Genomic DNA, 14,180 nt, shown 5'->3' with positions numbered 1-14,180 from the left:
AAGCTATAGTTACATCTAGTTCTCAGTCTGCCTTTTCCACCCTTAGCAGAGAACAGAGACTCTGCTAAGTGCATACAAGGCTTAAACGAAAAGCAAAATTCTGAAAAGTTTTCTACATAGAAGAAAACATATCTATACCAACAGACTTGTGAAAATGTGTTTTCTGTGCCTCTGTTCTGAACCAGACAGATGTGAGCTGTCTGTTACCTGAATGGGTGGATATTGATGCTGCATGGCACTATGCCTGAGCTAATGCATCTACTTTGGGTTATGTCCTCTAATGTGAAAACATACCCACAAGTTTACTGAAAGAGAAGACAAGTGGTCCTGGTTTAGGTGCTGAGATTTGTGTTTTTTTTTTTTTATTCTGGGAATAAAAAATATTTATGGGAAAAGGAAAACTACTACTTGCTACTTGAGCAAGTCGTCTTTTTTTTAATTAATCCAAATGCAAGTATGTTTTATTTAAAGCAAACAAACAAAACAGAGCACCTACTCCCTGATACGTTTTAAGAGGCTTGTCACCACATTTGAGGTGAAAACTAAAGAATATGTATTGGAAAAGTCTTTTCTCCCTGTTTAACACAATATTGTGGTAACTGATAAATACTAACGGAGCCTGATTACTGTAAATTAAAAGGGAAAATGTTTCCTGCCTTTGAAGAAAAGGTTATTATCTTTATACATTTCCCTGATATCCACTGGAACAACATCACAGAAGCTGCATGCAAAAGGAAGTTATTTTGTACCGGTTTTAAAAAAAAATACTTTAGCTTGTTTGAATTTTGTTTTAGAATTTGAGGAGCACTTGTGCTTTGGATAAGAGATGAGTTCTTATTATAGTACTTTACAAGTTAATGTGCATTCTTAGTGTTTTATTATGTTACTTACACTATAAAATGATTTATGCTGATGTTATCAGTTAATTGAGGATGTATAGTTCAGATATAGAAGTGTTCTAGAAGTGATGAAATTTCATACAGCAGGCAAATTTAAATATGATTTACTGCTTTTGTTACATACATACTTGATACAAATTGTATCTCTTAGGAAGCTGAGATGTAAGAGCATTTGCAGTGCAGGAAAAATATTTTTTGATGTATGTCATACTGCAAACTGTTTGAATCCACAGAAAGGAAGCAAAAGTTATTTGTCCTTACTATATTATGTTCCTCCTCTCATTTTATATCTTCTGATTTTATTTTTCTTGGATGTTTTCCATTGCTTAAGGTAATCAGTCTTTCCCTCTTACGTTGTTTCTTTTGGCTACCTCGTATATAATGTTTTATAAATTGATAGTTTAATTTAGAAAGCAACAATAATGTTACACATGTAGTCCTTTTCACAATTACACACAACACCATAGTTGATGGTGTAAGACGTGTTAATCAAATACTGTTTTCTAAGAATTTCTGTAATTGCATGGGAAGCTTGCAGAACATATTGGGGTATGCAGAGATGCTGGCAGGTAACATTCTGTGGTGAAACACGCCAAATAAAGCATTCATACTATTAATAAATAAATAAACTGGTTAATATATTGGCGAACAATTTAACTGGTTTTCTGCAACTGCTTTAAAAGCAGGTGCTAGCAGATTAAAAAGAAGCTATGGTTCATTTATAAACATAATATAAAAAAAAAAAAGTAAAAATATCACATTTCACTTCAGAAAGTTAGTATAATACTTCTCACACGTTGGTGCCCCTTCATCAAAATGTAAAAATGTTTTCTTTGAATTATCAATAGTAGAGTACTAATTTAATACTAACACTGCTACTTCATACTGTTAACATTTCTTACACAACGAGCTTTTTATGTCTGTCTGTGGTATAATGCAATGGTCTTAATTAATTTCAGTCATGTTGTATAGTAGATGATGGTGGAGAAACTTGTGATGGGGATCCTCCTTAACAAGAGCTGAAATATTTCATTATTAATTTTTTTTTCTTTCTTGGCCTATCCAGTATTTGAATCAAAACGAAGAATTTAGAATATATAATAAAGAAGGGAATATTTGTCTTAAACTCTAATAACTAAAAATTCTGTCATTTCCTAATAATGGTTTATATTACCAAAACTTGAAAAAAAAAATATTACTAATAATGCTTACTGCTTTTGCTGTTTTATTTTCATAATAAACTATGTAAATGTTTAATTCTTCTGGGCTCATGAGGAGGACCAAATATTATGTTTGAACTGCTAGAACAGGGAAGCAATGTGTAAGTCAAAGCAATATAATTTTATTTAAACAAACAAAACAAACACTAAAAACTAAAAATAATAATTAAAAAAAAAAACTAAAATGTTTAAAGTTGTATTTGGCTAACTCATCTTGACAATGATTTTAAAAATTTTATTCAGACTATTTGGTGTAATTCTACCGAAATATAATATTGATTTCTTGTGTTCAGTGAAGTTCTCGGAAATGTTCATTAGAAAAAAGAGTTGGTTAATTAAGTCTACACAGTGTAATTCAACCACAAGTACATATAAACTCTTAACTCACACCTGAAAATATGTCAGTTCATTAGAAAAACTCTTGTATATGGTAGTTGAATGTGAGCATAAGTTCTTAACAAAACATTAATTTTTTTCTTTTCTTTTGATATAGCACCATTGAACCTCTGTATTTCACCTATGGAGTCTTATTTGCCTGTGGTTGCTCATTTGCGTACCAGCCATCTTTGGTCATTCTTGGGCACTATTTCAAGAAGCGCCTTGGACTAGTGAATGGCATCGTCACTGCTGGCAGCAGCTTGTTCACTGTGTCACTGCCCTTCCTCTTGAGAGTTTTGATTGATTCTGTTGGCCTGTTCAACACCTTACGGGTCCTGTGCATTCTTATGTTTATTCTGTTTCTGGCTGGCTTTACGTACAAACCCCTCATTCCCAACGCCAAAGACAAGGAGGGAGCAAAGAAGGGCAAGTTCAGATTTCCTCCTGAGAAAAAGATTTTCAATTTCTCCGTTTTCAAAGTTATGAGTTACCGAATCTGGGCTTTTGGGATTCCAGCTGCACTTTTTGGATACTTTGTGCCTTATGTCCACTTGGTAAGTGCAGATCTTTTCCTACATATGATGTATTTAAAAGTACTGTAATTTCCCTTTGTGCTACGGACTAAGATCAGTGATAGGAATCAACATTTAAGTTAAAGATGTCTTGGGGAGAAACATGAAATTAATTCTGATGATGTCTGTGATTAAAGAGATTCCAGGGCTCTAATCAAAACTAGTAGACAAAGCCAGTTAAAATTTTAGCTCCTTGTTCTCAACTTTAGGTTCTATAGAAAGAAAGATGTAAAATACTTTAGCCATGAAAAGAGACATTTGAAAAGTATTCTGTGCTATTCTGAAGATAACGGTGATAAGGAGGATTGCTTGTTATTTTTGCCACTAAGCTGCAAACATTGCCAATGGTACTTGTGCATTTTAGAGATATAATGGGAGGAAGGAGTAAATAACAGGAAAAGGGAAAACTATCTGATTTCTAATTTTTGTTCCTTTAAATTATGATATGTTTGTTAAAAATTGCATTTTAGGCTATATTTTATCGGCTATTTTCCTTTTTTTGTTAAAAGCAAAAGATTAGGATTTATCTGTCTCTCAGACTTTAGTTTTGTGGTTTATCACTATAGCACATATTTCTGGCCCTGTTATCTTGGGGCGTCTAGCTGCCATTTCAACAGTTTTTTATCACTGTTTACAATAACTGCTACAGCTTTAGATTCTGATGGTGGGGAATCTGTCAATCAACCATTTCTTACTCATGTACTGAACTTTTTTGTGTGTACACTGCTAAGACATTTAGATGCAACTGGGAGATGCATTACATGAAGTGTAGTTAATGACGAATTTATACAGTGGTTAATTATGTGTGAACCCTGGTGGTGCTGTCTAAACTGAAGTGTTGCGAACCAAAAAGCTTAAAGGGGAAAGAAAACAAACCACCAAACCTGCAATGGGCTGTGCTATTTACACCATCACTCATCCTCCCATTCAAGAGTATTTGATAAAGGGCATGATCTAGTAGAATTACTACACACTATGAAAACAGTGATATCACATTAATATTTATTATTCATCCATGACATTACAGTAAGATTCATGATAATAAATGTCTTGAATTCTGTCAAAATTTTCTGACTCTTTATAAGCCCTTCAGTTTGTGTATAATATAGCAGGTGGCATTACTGCGTTCTGGTAATACATTGGCTAGGTTACTGACTCTGGATCATGCATACTAACATTAGGAAAAAAAATACCTAGGGATGTGCAGTGGTTTGTTTTTGAGCAGTTATAAACTGATTTTTATTCATGGCTGGTTCTTGTTACTTAATTTTTAATGATATGTAGATCTTATTCTGTAAAACAGTGAATAGTCCCTTGAAATAGTCTAATTCAATGATAGTCTAATTCAATTGTGACATCTTTCTTCGCTATGACAAATTTCTTTGCTGAAAAGGTTGTGAGGTGTTAGAACAGGCTGCCTAAGGAAGTAGTTGAGTCACCATCCCTGGAGGTATTCAAAAGACATGTGGATGTGGCGCTTAGGGACATGATTTAGTGGTAGACTTGGCAGTGCTAGGTTAACGGCTGGACTTGATGACCTTAGAGGTCTTTTCCAACCTAAATGGTTCTATGACTTTACGATTTTATGCTGTTAGATTCTGTACAGATGTTCTGAAATAAAACAGTGTTCAGAGGAATAAAAGGGAAGTGTTGTAGAGCAAACATTACAGAATCACAGAATGGTTAGTCTGGAAGGGCCCTCTGGAGGCCACCTGGCTCCAGCCCCTGCTCAAGCAGGGACACCCAGAGCTGCTTGACCAGGACCATCTCCAGGTGGCTTTTGAGGATCTCCAGGGAGGGGGCTCCACAGCCTCTCTGGGCAACCTGTGCCTCTGCTCTGTAAAACACACAGTAACAAAGTGATTCCTGGTGCTCAGATGGAACCACTTCTGTTCCAGTTTATGTCCATTGCTTTGTGTCCTGCCAGTGGGCACCACTGAAAAGAGCCTGGCTCTGTCTTCTTTGCACCCTCCCTTCAGGTATTTATACACATTGATGAGATCCCCCTGAGCCTCCTCTTCTCCAGGCTTGAAGAGTCCCAGCTCCCTCAGCCTCTCCTCCTCAAAGGAGAGGTGCTCCAGTGCCTTGATCATCTTTGCAGCCTCCACTGGACTCTTTTCTGTATGTACAGGACTTTCATGCACTGGGGGGCCCAGAACTGGGCACAGTGCTCCACGTGTGTCCTCAGCAATGCTGAGTTAAAGGGGAACGATCGCCTCTCTTGCCCTGCTGGCAGGACTTTGCCTAATGCAGCCAAGAATACTGTTAGCTATTAGATACAGCTATTAATGTTTCCAGAGAATTGAAGAACAAGACTATTCAAGCAGAACCTCTAAAATACAAGTATTGATATTTTTTTTTTCCCTCCATATCAGATTGGCACAAATTTTGGTTGCAAAATACAGCTCCAGTACATGAAAAGGCTGCAAAGATGGCAAAGGGTCTGGAGGGGAAGATGTGTCAAGAGAGGCTGAGGTCCCTTGGTTTGTTCAGCCCCGAGCAGAGCAGGCCGAGGGGAGGCCTCATGGCGGCCTGCAGCTCCCTCACGAGGGGAGCGGAGGGGCAGGCGCTGAGCTCTGCTCTCTGGGGACAGCGACAGGACCCGAGGGAACGGCATGGAGCTGGGACAGGGGAGGGTCAGGCTGGGGGTTAGGGAAAGGTTCTGCACCAAGAGGGTGGTCGGGCACCGGGACAGGCTGCCCAGGGCAGTTTGGACAACGCTCTCAGACACATGGGCTGAGTTTTGGGTGGTCCTGTGTGGAGCCAGGAGTTGAACTGGATGATGCTTGTGGGTCCCTTCCAACTCAGGATATTCTGTGATTCTAAAAAAATTTAATGGAGGCTGTTTGTAATACAGTGGTTGATAACCTACTTTTAAATAGTTCTAGTGTTTATAATGTATTATTTTAAAGACTACCTCCAAATTATAGTAAAAGATTTAAATGCCTTTTAATGCCTTTTTTTTGGATTCAGAGGAATAATGAAGCCTAACTTTCTAACCAAGTCTTTGGCAGTCAGTTTGGTTTCTATGTTTATTTGAGAGGGGAAGCTCTACCAACTTTTAGGAACTCCTTACAAGTCTTACTACTGAAAAAAACCAAACTCTGAAACCCACACGTTTTGTTTTAAGTTTTCTGTTAAATACCCAATTTTACAGTATAATTGCTCTGCTACTCCTTTAAACCAGAGGAAAATCTTCTTAAATAATGCATACTAAGCTCCCACTGTTTTTAAATACAATCCTTCTAAACAAGAAGCAGCTTAGCTTTCATTCTTGTGTTTACACATATCATTCATATAAATGGTAACTAGCATAATAATTTCAAAAAGAAGGTATTTTTTATAACTGGAAACTTGAAAGATGAATTTATTTTTATGAAAACATGAATAAGTAAAGAACTATAATACTATTCGCTGGTGGGCAATGATGTGTAGAATCATCTAGGTTTGTTGGACTTGGTGATCTTGAAGGTCTTTTCCAAGTCCCATTGTATGCTTGGTGGACTCCCTAAAACTTTAGAAGGTCTCTGTGAATCTGTATTTGGAAGTCCGAATGTGCAAGTGTTGGAGAACACCTCTGTGAAGGAACAGAATGAAGTCTGCCCTTCAACACAAATACTTAAACTCCAGTAGATAACTCTGGATTTTATTTTTATTTTTTTGAACCTAGTTTTGTCTGCTTTTGATAAAAAAAAAAATAAAAAAAATATGTACTTCTAAAGGCTCCAGATAAATTGAAGGCTATAAGGAAAAGAAAAATGACTTGCTTGTGCATCTTCCAAACAAGAATTACTTTCCTCTGCTTTAGAAAATGGAAGCTACTACTGTCCCATGGCTTACTGTGTTTTTAAAATTGTCTGCAAAACTGGAAAAGGGATTTGATGCTTGGACAACTGACAGCTTTCATTATGCTATAACTCTTGAAATTCTTCTGCTGTTGGGGATGGTTAGCAATAGCCAGGCTGCTAGACTACTGGTTGCAAGTGCCCAGTGAAGAGAAATCTACATACGATGCTCCAGGAAAGATTTAGAGATGGAACTGTAAATTATTCTCCTAAAAGTAACAATAGGGTTTCTTCTGCTGCTGAGAAGGCCTGCCTTGGGCCTGTCCGACTTGAAAACTATGCCCAGCCATCTTCTCTACCTGTGTACTACCTTATATCAGGATTTCAGCTTTGTTTCCAAACACCACCTGTCTTCTTAAGCTGGTTTCCCTGTGTCAGGTAGTTCTCCCAGACTTCCACAAAATCAGCCTGACTGGGACACCTGGCCTGTTTCTTCCTCCCTCCTACCCCAACACCCTCAGCCCTGATTCCTGTATTTACCAAGTCCCATTCTTCCTACCTGGAGCATCAGCTTCTGTCACCGTGTGGGTGCTCCTGGCCACATGGTGAAGCGGGCACAGGCTCCACATGCCTACCAGTTGTGTGCCACCAGTTGAGCCCAGGGGAGCTGAAGATTGCATGCATGGTGTCCTGCAGGCACAGCACATCATCTGCTGCCTGCTGGCTTGGCACAGCAGCTGGTCAGTAAAATAATCTCTGGCTCCGTCTGCTTCTGAAGCCAGAACGGATTTCTGTTTCTTTCATGTTTCCTGAAGCATATTGGGAAGAAGGAGGTAAGAAAAATGTATAAGTTTATTTTGGGTTTTGGAGTAACAGAATTAGCCAGGCCTTCACAATTTTATCCAGCCTCGCCATGTTTGCTAGATTGAGCAAAAGTCTGTTAAAACAAGATAAAAGAACCTCCCATGAACTAGGCTGTAACCAAAATTAAACAAATGAGCAATTTATATGGTGTGCTAGCTGGCATGAGTTACCAGTGCCTGACTTGTAGCCGTCTGCTAAATTTGAAATAGACGTCATATTCCTTTTGGCTTTTCCAGGGGAGAAACAAAAAAGGAGAACTTTTATTTAACCCAGCTTGCTTCATGTCAAATTCTCTTAGTGGGTGTTCCATTCCATACAGTTTTGGTGAACTGGGCTAGGAGAATTAGTATACATAGGTTTTGACTCAGTTTTATTATATACTTTTATCAGTGATTCAGATTGTTGTTTAGGAAGTTGATAGTTCATGGGATTACTAAATCAAATGGCTGCTACTCCTCTCAATTTTAAGGATCTTCTTATCATACATTGTTAATTCTTAGGAGCTTGTTAGTCAACTCCGTCTAAAATGTGATATGGCATGCTAGGCAGTCAAAAAAGAATGCCCTTGCTTTTTTGTGCTTTATTTAGCAGGGTGAAAATAAATACTGCTTAAAATGGGTGTAGTCACTGCATAGTCTCTTCTAAGGTGGGTTCAGTTTGAGTTTAGGACTGTCAGTAATGACACATTTCACAAAATGGGGCCCAGTACTGTGTTGTTTTTTGATAGCAATAGTCAGCCAATGTGAGGAATACTGATAGGACTGGAGAACATCGTCTTAACACGTTGCGTGCAATGTTTCAGTCCCATAGTAATTTGTCCTGGGATGTTCACAATACCTCCATCAATTCAGTTTAAAATAAAGATGTAGTTTGGTGTAGCAGTTGCTTTTATTGAATATGTCTTGTTGCTAATGATAGGTCATGTTATTTTTTTACAGTGCTTGACACCTTCAACCCTGTATTTCAAATGTAGGCTGAAAAACTTAATTGAATAATTAAAATAGTGTAAATATATATTTTTTTCTAAGACAAAACAACATCAACAAACAAACCTCAAAACAACCAAACAAAAAAATGGATGGAAGGCAATATAATAAAAATGCATATTGATAGAGATTGTTTCTAAATCTGAACCTTTTATTGATAAAGAAAATAGGTACTCCTCAGGCATGGCCAGATTTATTTGAAAATTAAGCTTATCTTAGTTTAAATAAGATTATACACTTGGATACAAAGCTATATCTTGTAATGTCTATAATTGATACGCAATGTGAAAGTTAGCATAACACTGAAACATGGACTGTACTCTATTCCTGAGTTTCATAGCTCAGGAAACAGAGCTCAGTATTTCTCACCCTGCTTTGCTTCCTATTTCTTATTTGGCTGTGTAAATCTGACTTTTTCTTCGGATGTTTATCCACATTCATGTTCCATACGTGCATACTTGCGTATGTAGAGATTTTTGGTTAGCAGCAGCTATGTGGAATGCATGTGTTCTGTGTCTGTGTGCTTCATATTTAAGGTCTAAAATGTGGTGTGTTCTTGGCTGTTTTTTCCAACAAATTCCTTGGAAAAATCTGTCTTGGGATCCATATTTAAATACTGGATTTATGCCCTTCCATACATAGATACTACAGATTCAGTGTTTCATTGCTTTTGTGAATCTGAACATACCAGGAATAGGGTCAGCTGGACCTTCAAAGAGCAGGAAAGTGAGAGTGCAGCCACAGCTCCTGGAATAAGCAGGTGGATGTTGCCTCTGGTTCTAGAAGCTGCCACTGAGAAACAAAGCATCTCCTTGAACTTTACTCTAAGATTTTCATCAACTGTACTGGAAGAGAAAATGCCTCACAAATTAAGGATTAAAGAGGCTTCAAAGCAGCTGGCCAGATGAAAAGTGTTCTCAGGAAGATACAGCAGCCCCAGCACTGACGTTAGGTACAGACTAGGGTTCTGCTGGCATCTTACGCTGTTTCAAAATGTCTTTCGCTGCCTCTGCTGGTAAACTGCTGTTCAGATTCTTGGGGAAACTGCAATAATGTGGTGAAGGATTAGCATCTTGGCTGCCAGCAGTGGGCACCGGTTTGTGCAGCTGTGATCACTGTAGAAAGAGAGACCCTGGTTCTCACTGTGAAATAAAAATATACCATAGTATATATGTCCTCTGTATTGCTGTGCTTTTCCGTATGTAAACCAGGAATACCGTGCTTGGAAAAGTTGAGAGATTCGATGCGTAAGCTGCATGAAGGTGGTTAGTTCAGCCTTCTTCTCTTTTTATAGACCTTAGGAACAGCTGGGAAGAAGAGCCAGTTATGTTATGCATTCCTACCAGGCCAGTCATCCCCTGCCCTGCTCAGCCACAGGCAGCTGTGACAGGGATTAGGTGACTGGCCGTGTTATCCTTCGGAGGCCCTTGGCCCAGTCTGAGGGTTTGAGTCAGCATTGCCCACCCCGCGTGCCTAGTCATCTTGGCTTCTCTTTCATCTGGGTGCTCAGGGCGTTACTTCCCGTGGTGTTTCAGCTGTCCTTCCGATATCTCCTGCAATAGGAAATCTCCTGGAAAAGAGGAACTGGATCACTTTCCTCTCAAAATGTTTGGAGAAACTGGTTCATCTGTGAGCTGACGTGTAATTAAGAGACTGGTTCTTACGTCTCGACTTCCAAGATTCCACGCTCCCTTTGCACTACCCGGTGTGTTCCTTAAATTGTGCTAGGTCAAAACCATTGACAGGACAGAGTCCTTGTCATTTGAATTATTGACAGCTTTGAGGATTATAACCCGGGTCTTCAAGGTAGCTGACTAATTAAGAGATCTTCTCTACAGAAAATACTTAGTGGTGAAATATTTAGGGGCCTGATGGAGGAGCTCAGTAGGATTTTTTAACCTGTGGAAGTCAAACCTTTTCCCTTTGCATAGTGAAGGTTAATGAATGGTGGTCTCTTTGGTCTCCACATTTGCAAGGGTGTACTTCTCTGTAAGTTCTAGACTGTGTTCAGTCTTGTAGATCGAAACCCAACAGTAACAGTGTGTGTTTCGCCACATGCCAGCCTGTATCTCTGGTGCAGGTGGGTTGCTGAAAGTTGGACTGTTCAACCGGCAGGTATTTTTTATCGGTAAGTTTCTGCCGCCTTAAAGTTCTGGAACAGTGTAGTGAGTCTCTGTGAGGGACTTTCTGCTGACATGCAGGGCAGAAGTGCTGGTGAGCAGTTCACTGGGGGAAGAAGCTCACTGGTTTTAGTGACAGATACGGTGCCCACAAAACGCGAACTGTTTTGAGAATTTAAGAATCCATTCTTTTACATAAGCTCTGGGCTTAAAGATTATTATGGGCAATACTGCAGTTGTATTTTCTATGATTGGAGAGAAAGGTCATAGTCCTTCCCCTGTGTAGGGAATTCACTGCTTTAAAGCAATTAATTTGTTTCAGTTATATCTCATCAGAACATATGACTGGCACCTAAACTCAAAATGTTTTTTTTTTTTTCTTCTGTCATAGAAAAAAAAACAACAAATGAAATGATTTAGGCAGTCTGCTTCTCAGGAGGAAGCTAATCTGAGTGCAAAATCTTCACCATCCTAATAAGAGCCTTTTTTTTTTGTTGTCTTGGAGAAGGGCATGGGGATGGTTGGAGTCTCTGTAAAGTACTTTGTTAGTCATAAGAACTTGTTTATGCATACAAACAAACTCATTCACCTTCCAGGCTTCATCACAAAATCAGACAGCTCCAGCAGACTTAGTTATGTGCTCTTTGCGGCTTAGTCTGTCTCCAGATCTTCTCTGTTTGTTACTTTGAAGTTGCTGGATCTAGCTGCTACACCCACGCATGTAGTTTGTCTACAAAAAGATAGTGCTGTTCTGGTCTATACTTTCCATCTTTTGCTACAACATCCATTTTGTTCCGTCTCTTTAGTAAAAAAAAAAAAAGTTTTTTTTTTTTTCCCCCACTTTAGAAAGAACATAGTGAACAGGGGAACTTGCTGATATGGATCATGGATGATGCAGATTTTTGTTGCTAAGCAGATTTGATTTTTTTCTTCCTTTTTTCCTCCGTGAGGGCAAGATCCTTGCTTTCCTGTGATTCAACTTTTTTTTCTGGCACGCCCCCCCCCCCCCCCCAATTGGACTGCATTCTTAAATTGAACCAACATGATTTGTCCTTCAGCCCTGTTCTTTAGCAGCCAGCTATTTTGACTTCTTGTCTCTACCTCTTTCTCAGCTGTGTAGCAGTGATTTGCCTTGTTCATGCTAGTAGAAGATCTGTTTCTGCTGTGTGAATTCAATCTATTCCTCATGCGTGCTTGAACCTTTGCCTCGTGGAACACTTGCCAGTACAAACCATCTTCCTGTGCAAGCAACTCACAAGTAAAAAACCAGGCTCTCATGAGATCCTCTGTACTCAGTTTTCCTAGGAACTTACTCAAAGTTCTTGCTATGTGTTTTGAAAACTGTATTCACTTGTGTATATTCAGTTTGTGAAAGGACTTATTTATTCGGGACTATACAGTCTCTCTATTTTGCCCATTCAGAAAGACAGCTATTTTCCACCTATAAACTGCACCTTCCCCTGGCAAAAGCTTTAGTTCCCTAAAAAGAATTACACTGGAAAATACAGACTGTATAGTGACCACCAACATTCTCCAGGTAGATCTGAGCTGCTCTATCTGCAAAAGCTAGGGGTTGGCCAGGCTAAATTTCACTGCAGTAGTTGATGCACTGCTCACAGGACCCAAGTCATTGTTCACAATGACACTTAAAAATATTTTGGTAACTCTTCAATGCCACCCTGCTGATACTGTGTTCCTTAAATGTTGTCAGGTGTGACATCTCTAGATTTGAGTCCTCATTTGAGAAACCAGTGTTTCAGTTACTGTCCTCGCAAGACTGGTCATCTGTGCCTAGGTGGTGGCAGTTCTGCTGTGTGTGTTCCCTGCAGTGGAACATCAATCTGCTTGAGGAGTCACAGTAGACAGTTGTTATATACCTTGCAGTAACTGAAGCTCTTCAGGTTGTGCATTTTGTGTGCACAGTCCTAGTCCTGCACCTCTCTTCCCTCCTTTGAAGTCCTGTGCCCTGGATTCCCTAGTGGGGACAAATAGCAACACGGCTATAGATGCTGTCCTGTATGTCTGAGTGCAAAGGATGATGAAAAGTACAATGTATGATATATGGACTCTAGTAACCAAAAAGCTCTCAACTTAAACGTTTAAAATACATGCACATCCACAGTAAAGTATGTACACATAGCACATCCTGAAGAAATTCAGTTCTTGTAAGGTAAGTTTTGTCTCTGTTTTGTGAACCGCTTGTATTATGTCACAAGTTTGCTACTAAAAAAAGTGTAAAAAGTGTTTAATATCTGATTGGTATATCTGGATTTTTTTTAACCCCAAAAATGGAAAAAAAAAATCACCCTCCATCACCATGTTCACTTGCTTTCATTGGTTGCTGATCAAGAAACTCATTCATTTTTTCAGATCTTCTCCATCATTCATTCGCCCAAAGGCTACTACATCATTTATTTCCCAGAAGTTATTGTTAGTATGTTTTGTAAAGATAGGATAGTATCTTTCAAATGATGTTTAGTACTAACAGGTAACTGTATCAAACGGACATTTCTCCATACTGTAGGTAATCTGAAGATAAAGCTATAGGTATACCTGTTGATTTTAGCACTATTACCTTTCTCATCCACTTTATCTACCATATTTCTGTGTCCCCCCCCCCCCCAAAAAAAAAAGTTAGCAAGGCACTGGTTTTGTAAGGGTACAGTGTAATTAAGGAGGATATTTCTGAGACCTCAAATCTTCAGTGGCTCCCCATGCTTTACTTGCTTTGCTAATCTTTGCATTTATCTCCCTTCAGATCTCAACATCTGCTGCAGTTTGACTGCCCAGGTTAGTGAAATTTTCCCCCTTTACCCACTTCTGTAATTATCCTGTGCACCCCTTTCTTTCTCAGTATTCCTCAATGTTGATCTGGCAGTATTTATTCTTGACTTTTTAGTTTTTATCATCTACTTTTGACAGTGGGGGGTGGTGGGAGTGAAAAAAGAAAAAAAAAAAAAGATTTCCTACTTTATATGAAAACATATTTAAGCTGTTTTCCAAGTACATATTGGAGAAGGGTAAAAATCGTAAGTACAGAAAGAACAGAAACTGAAAAGAGTAAGTCCTATGTGTGTATTTCCCTCTCCTCCCAGACATGAGAGTAAATGACAGAAAATACATTAGGTAGCAGTATATTCAGTAAGACTTTGAAGGATAAGAATGAAGCATAAAGCAAACTTCTGGCCTGTGCAGTGCTAGCAGATTGAAAGGTCTGAATTACATTATAACTTTCTTTGTATCAGTCTCTAATAGTATACTACTTAATATATTTTTGGATAATACAAACTATTCTAATATCAGACAAGATATAGTTAAGTCAGAGTAAAAAAATAAAAATGTATATATATATATAT

At 38.6% G+C, this 14,180-nt stretch overlaps 1 protein-coding gene across 2 annotated transcripts in view; it reads left to right on the top strand.

Annotated features, from left to right (window-relative positions):
* SLC16A10 (solute carrier family 16 member 10) overlaps positions 1-14,180 on the top strand; it is a 73,689-nt gene that overhangs the window by 39,661 nt on the left and 19,848 nt on the right. For both annotated transcript variants that reach the window (XM_048081106.2, XM_066994422.1), the window contains exon 3: positions 2,613-3,051. In XM_048081106.2, coding sequence (XP_047937063.1) covers positions 2,613-3,051 — 439 coding nt within the window. The remainder of the gene's footprint in view (positions 1-2,612; positions 3,052-14,180) is intronic.

Source organism: Anser cygnoides, chromosome 3, assembly GCF_040182565.1.
Source record: "Anser cygnoides isolate HZ-2024a breed goose chromosome 3, Taihu_goose_T2T_genome, whole genome shotgun sequence".
Lineage (NCBI taxonomy): Eukaryota > Metazoa > Chordata > Aves > Anseriformes > Anatidae > Anser > Anser cygnoides.
This window is presented reverse-complemented; position numbering and strand designations above follow the sequence as displayed.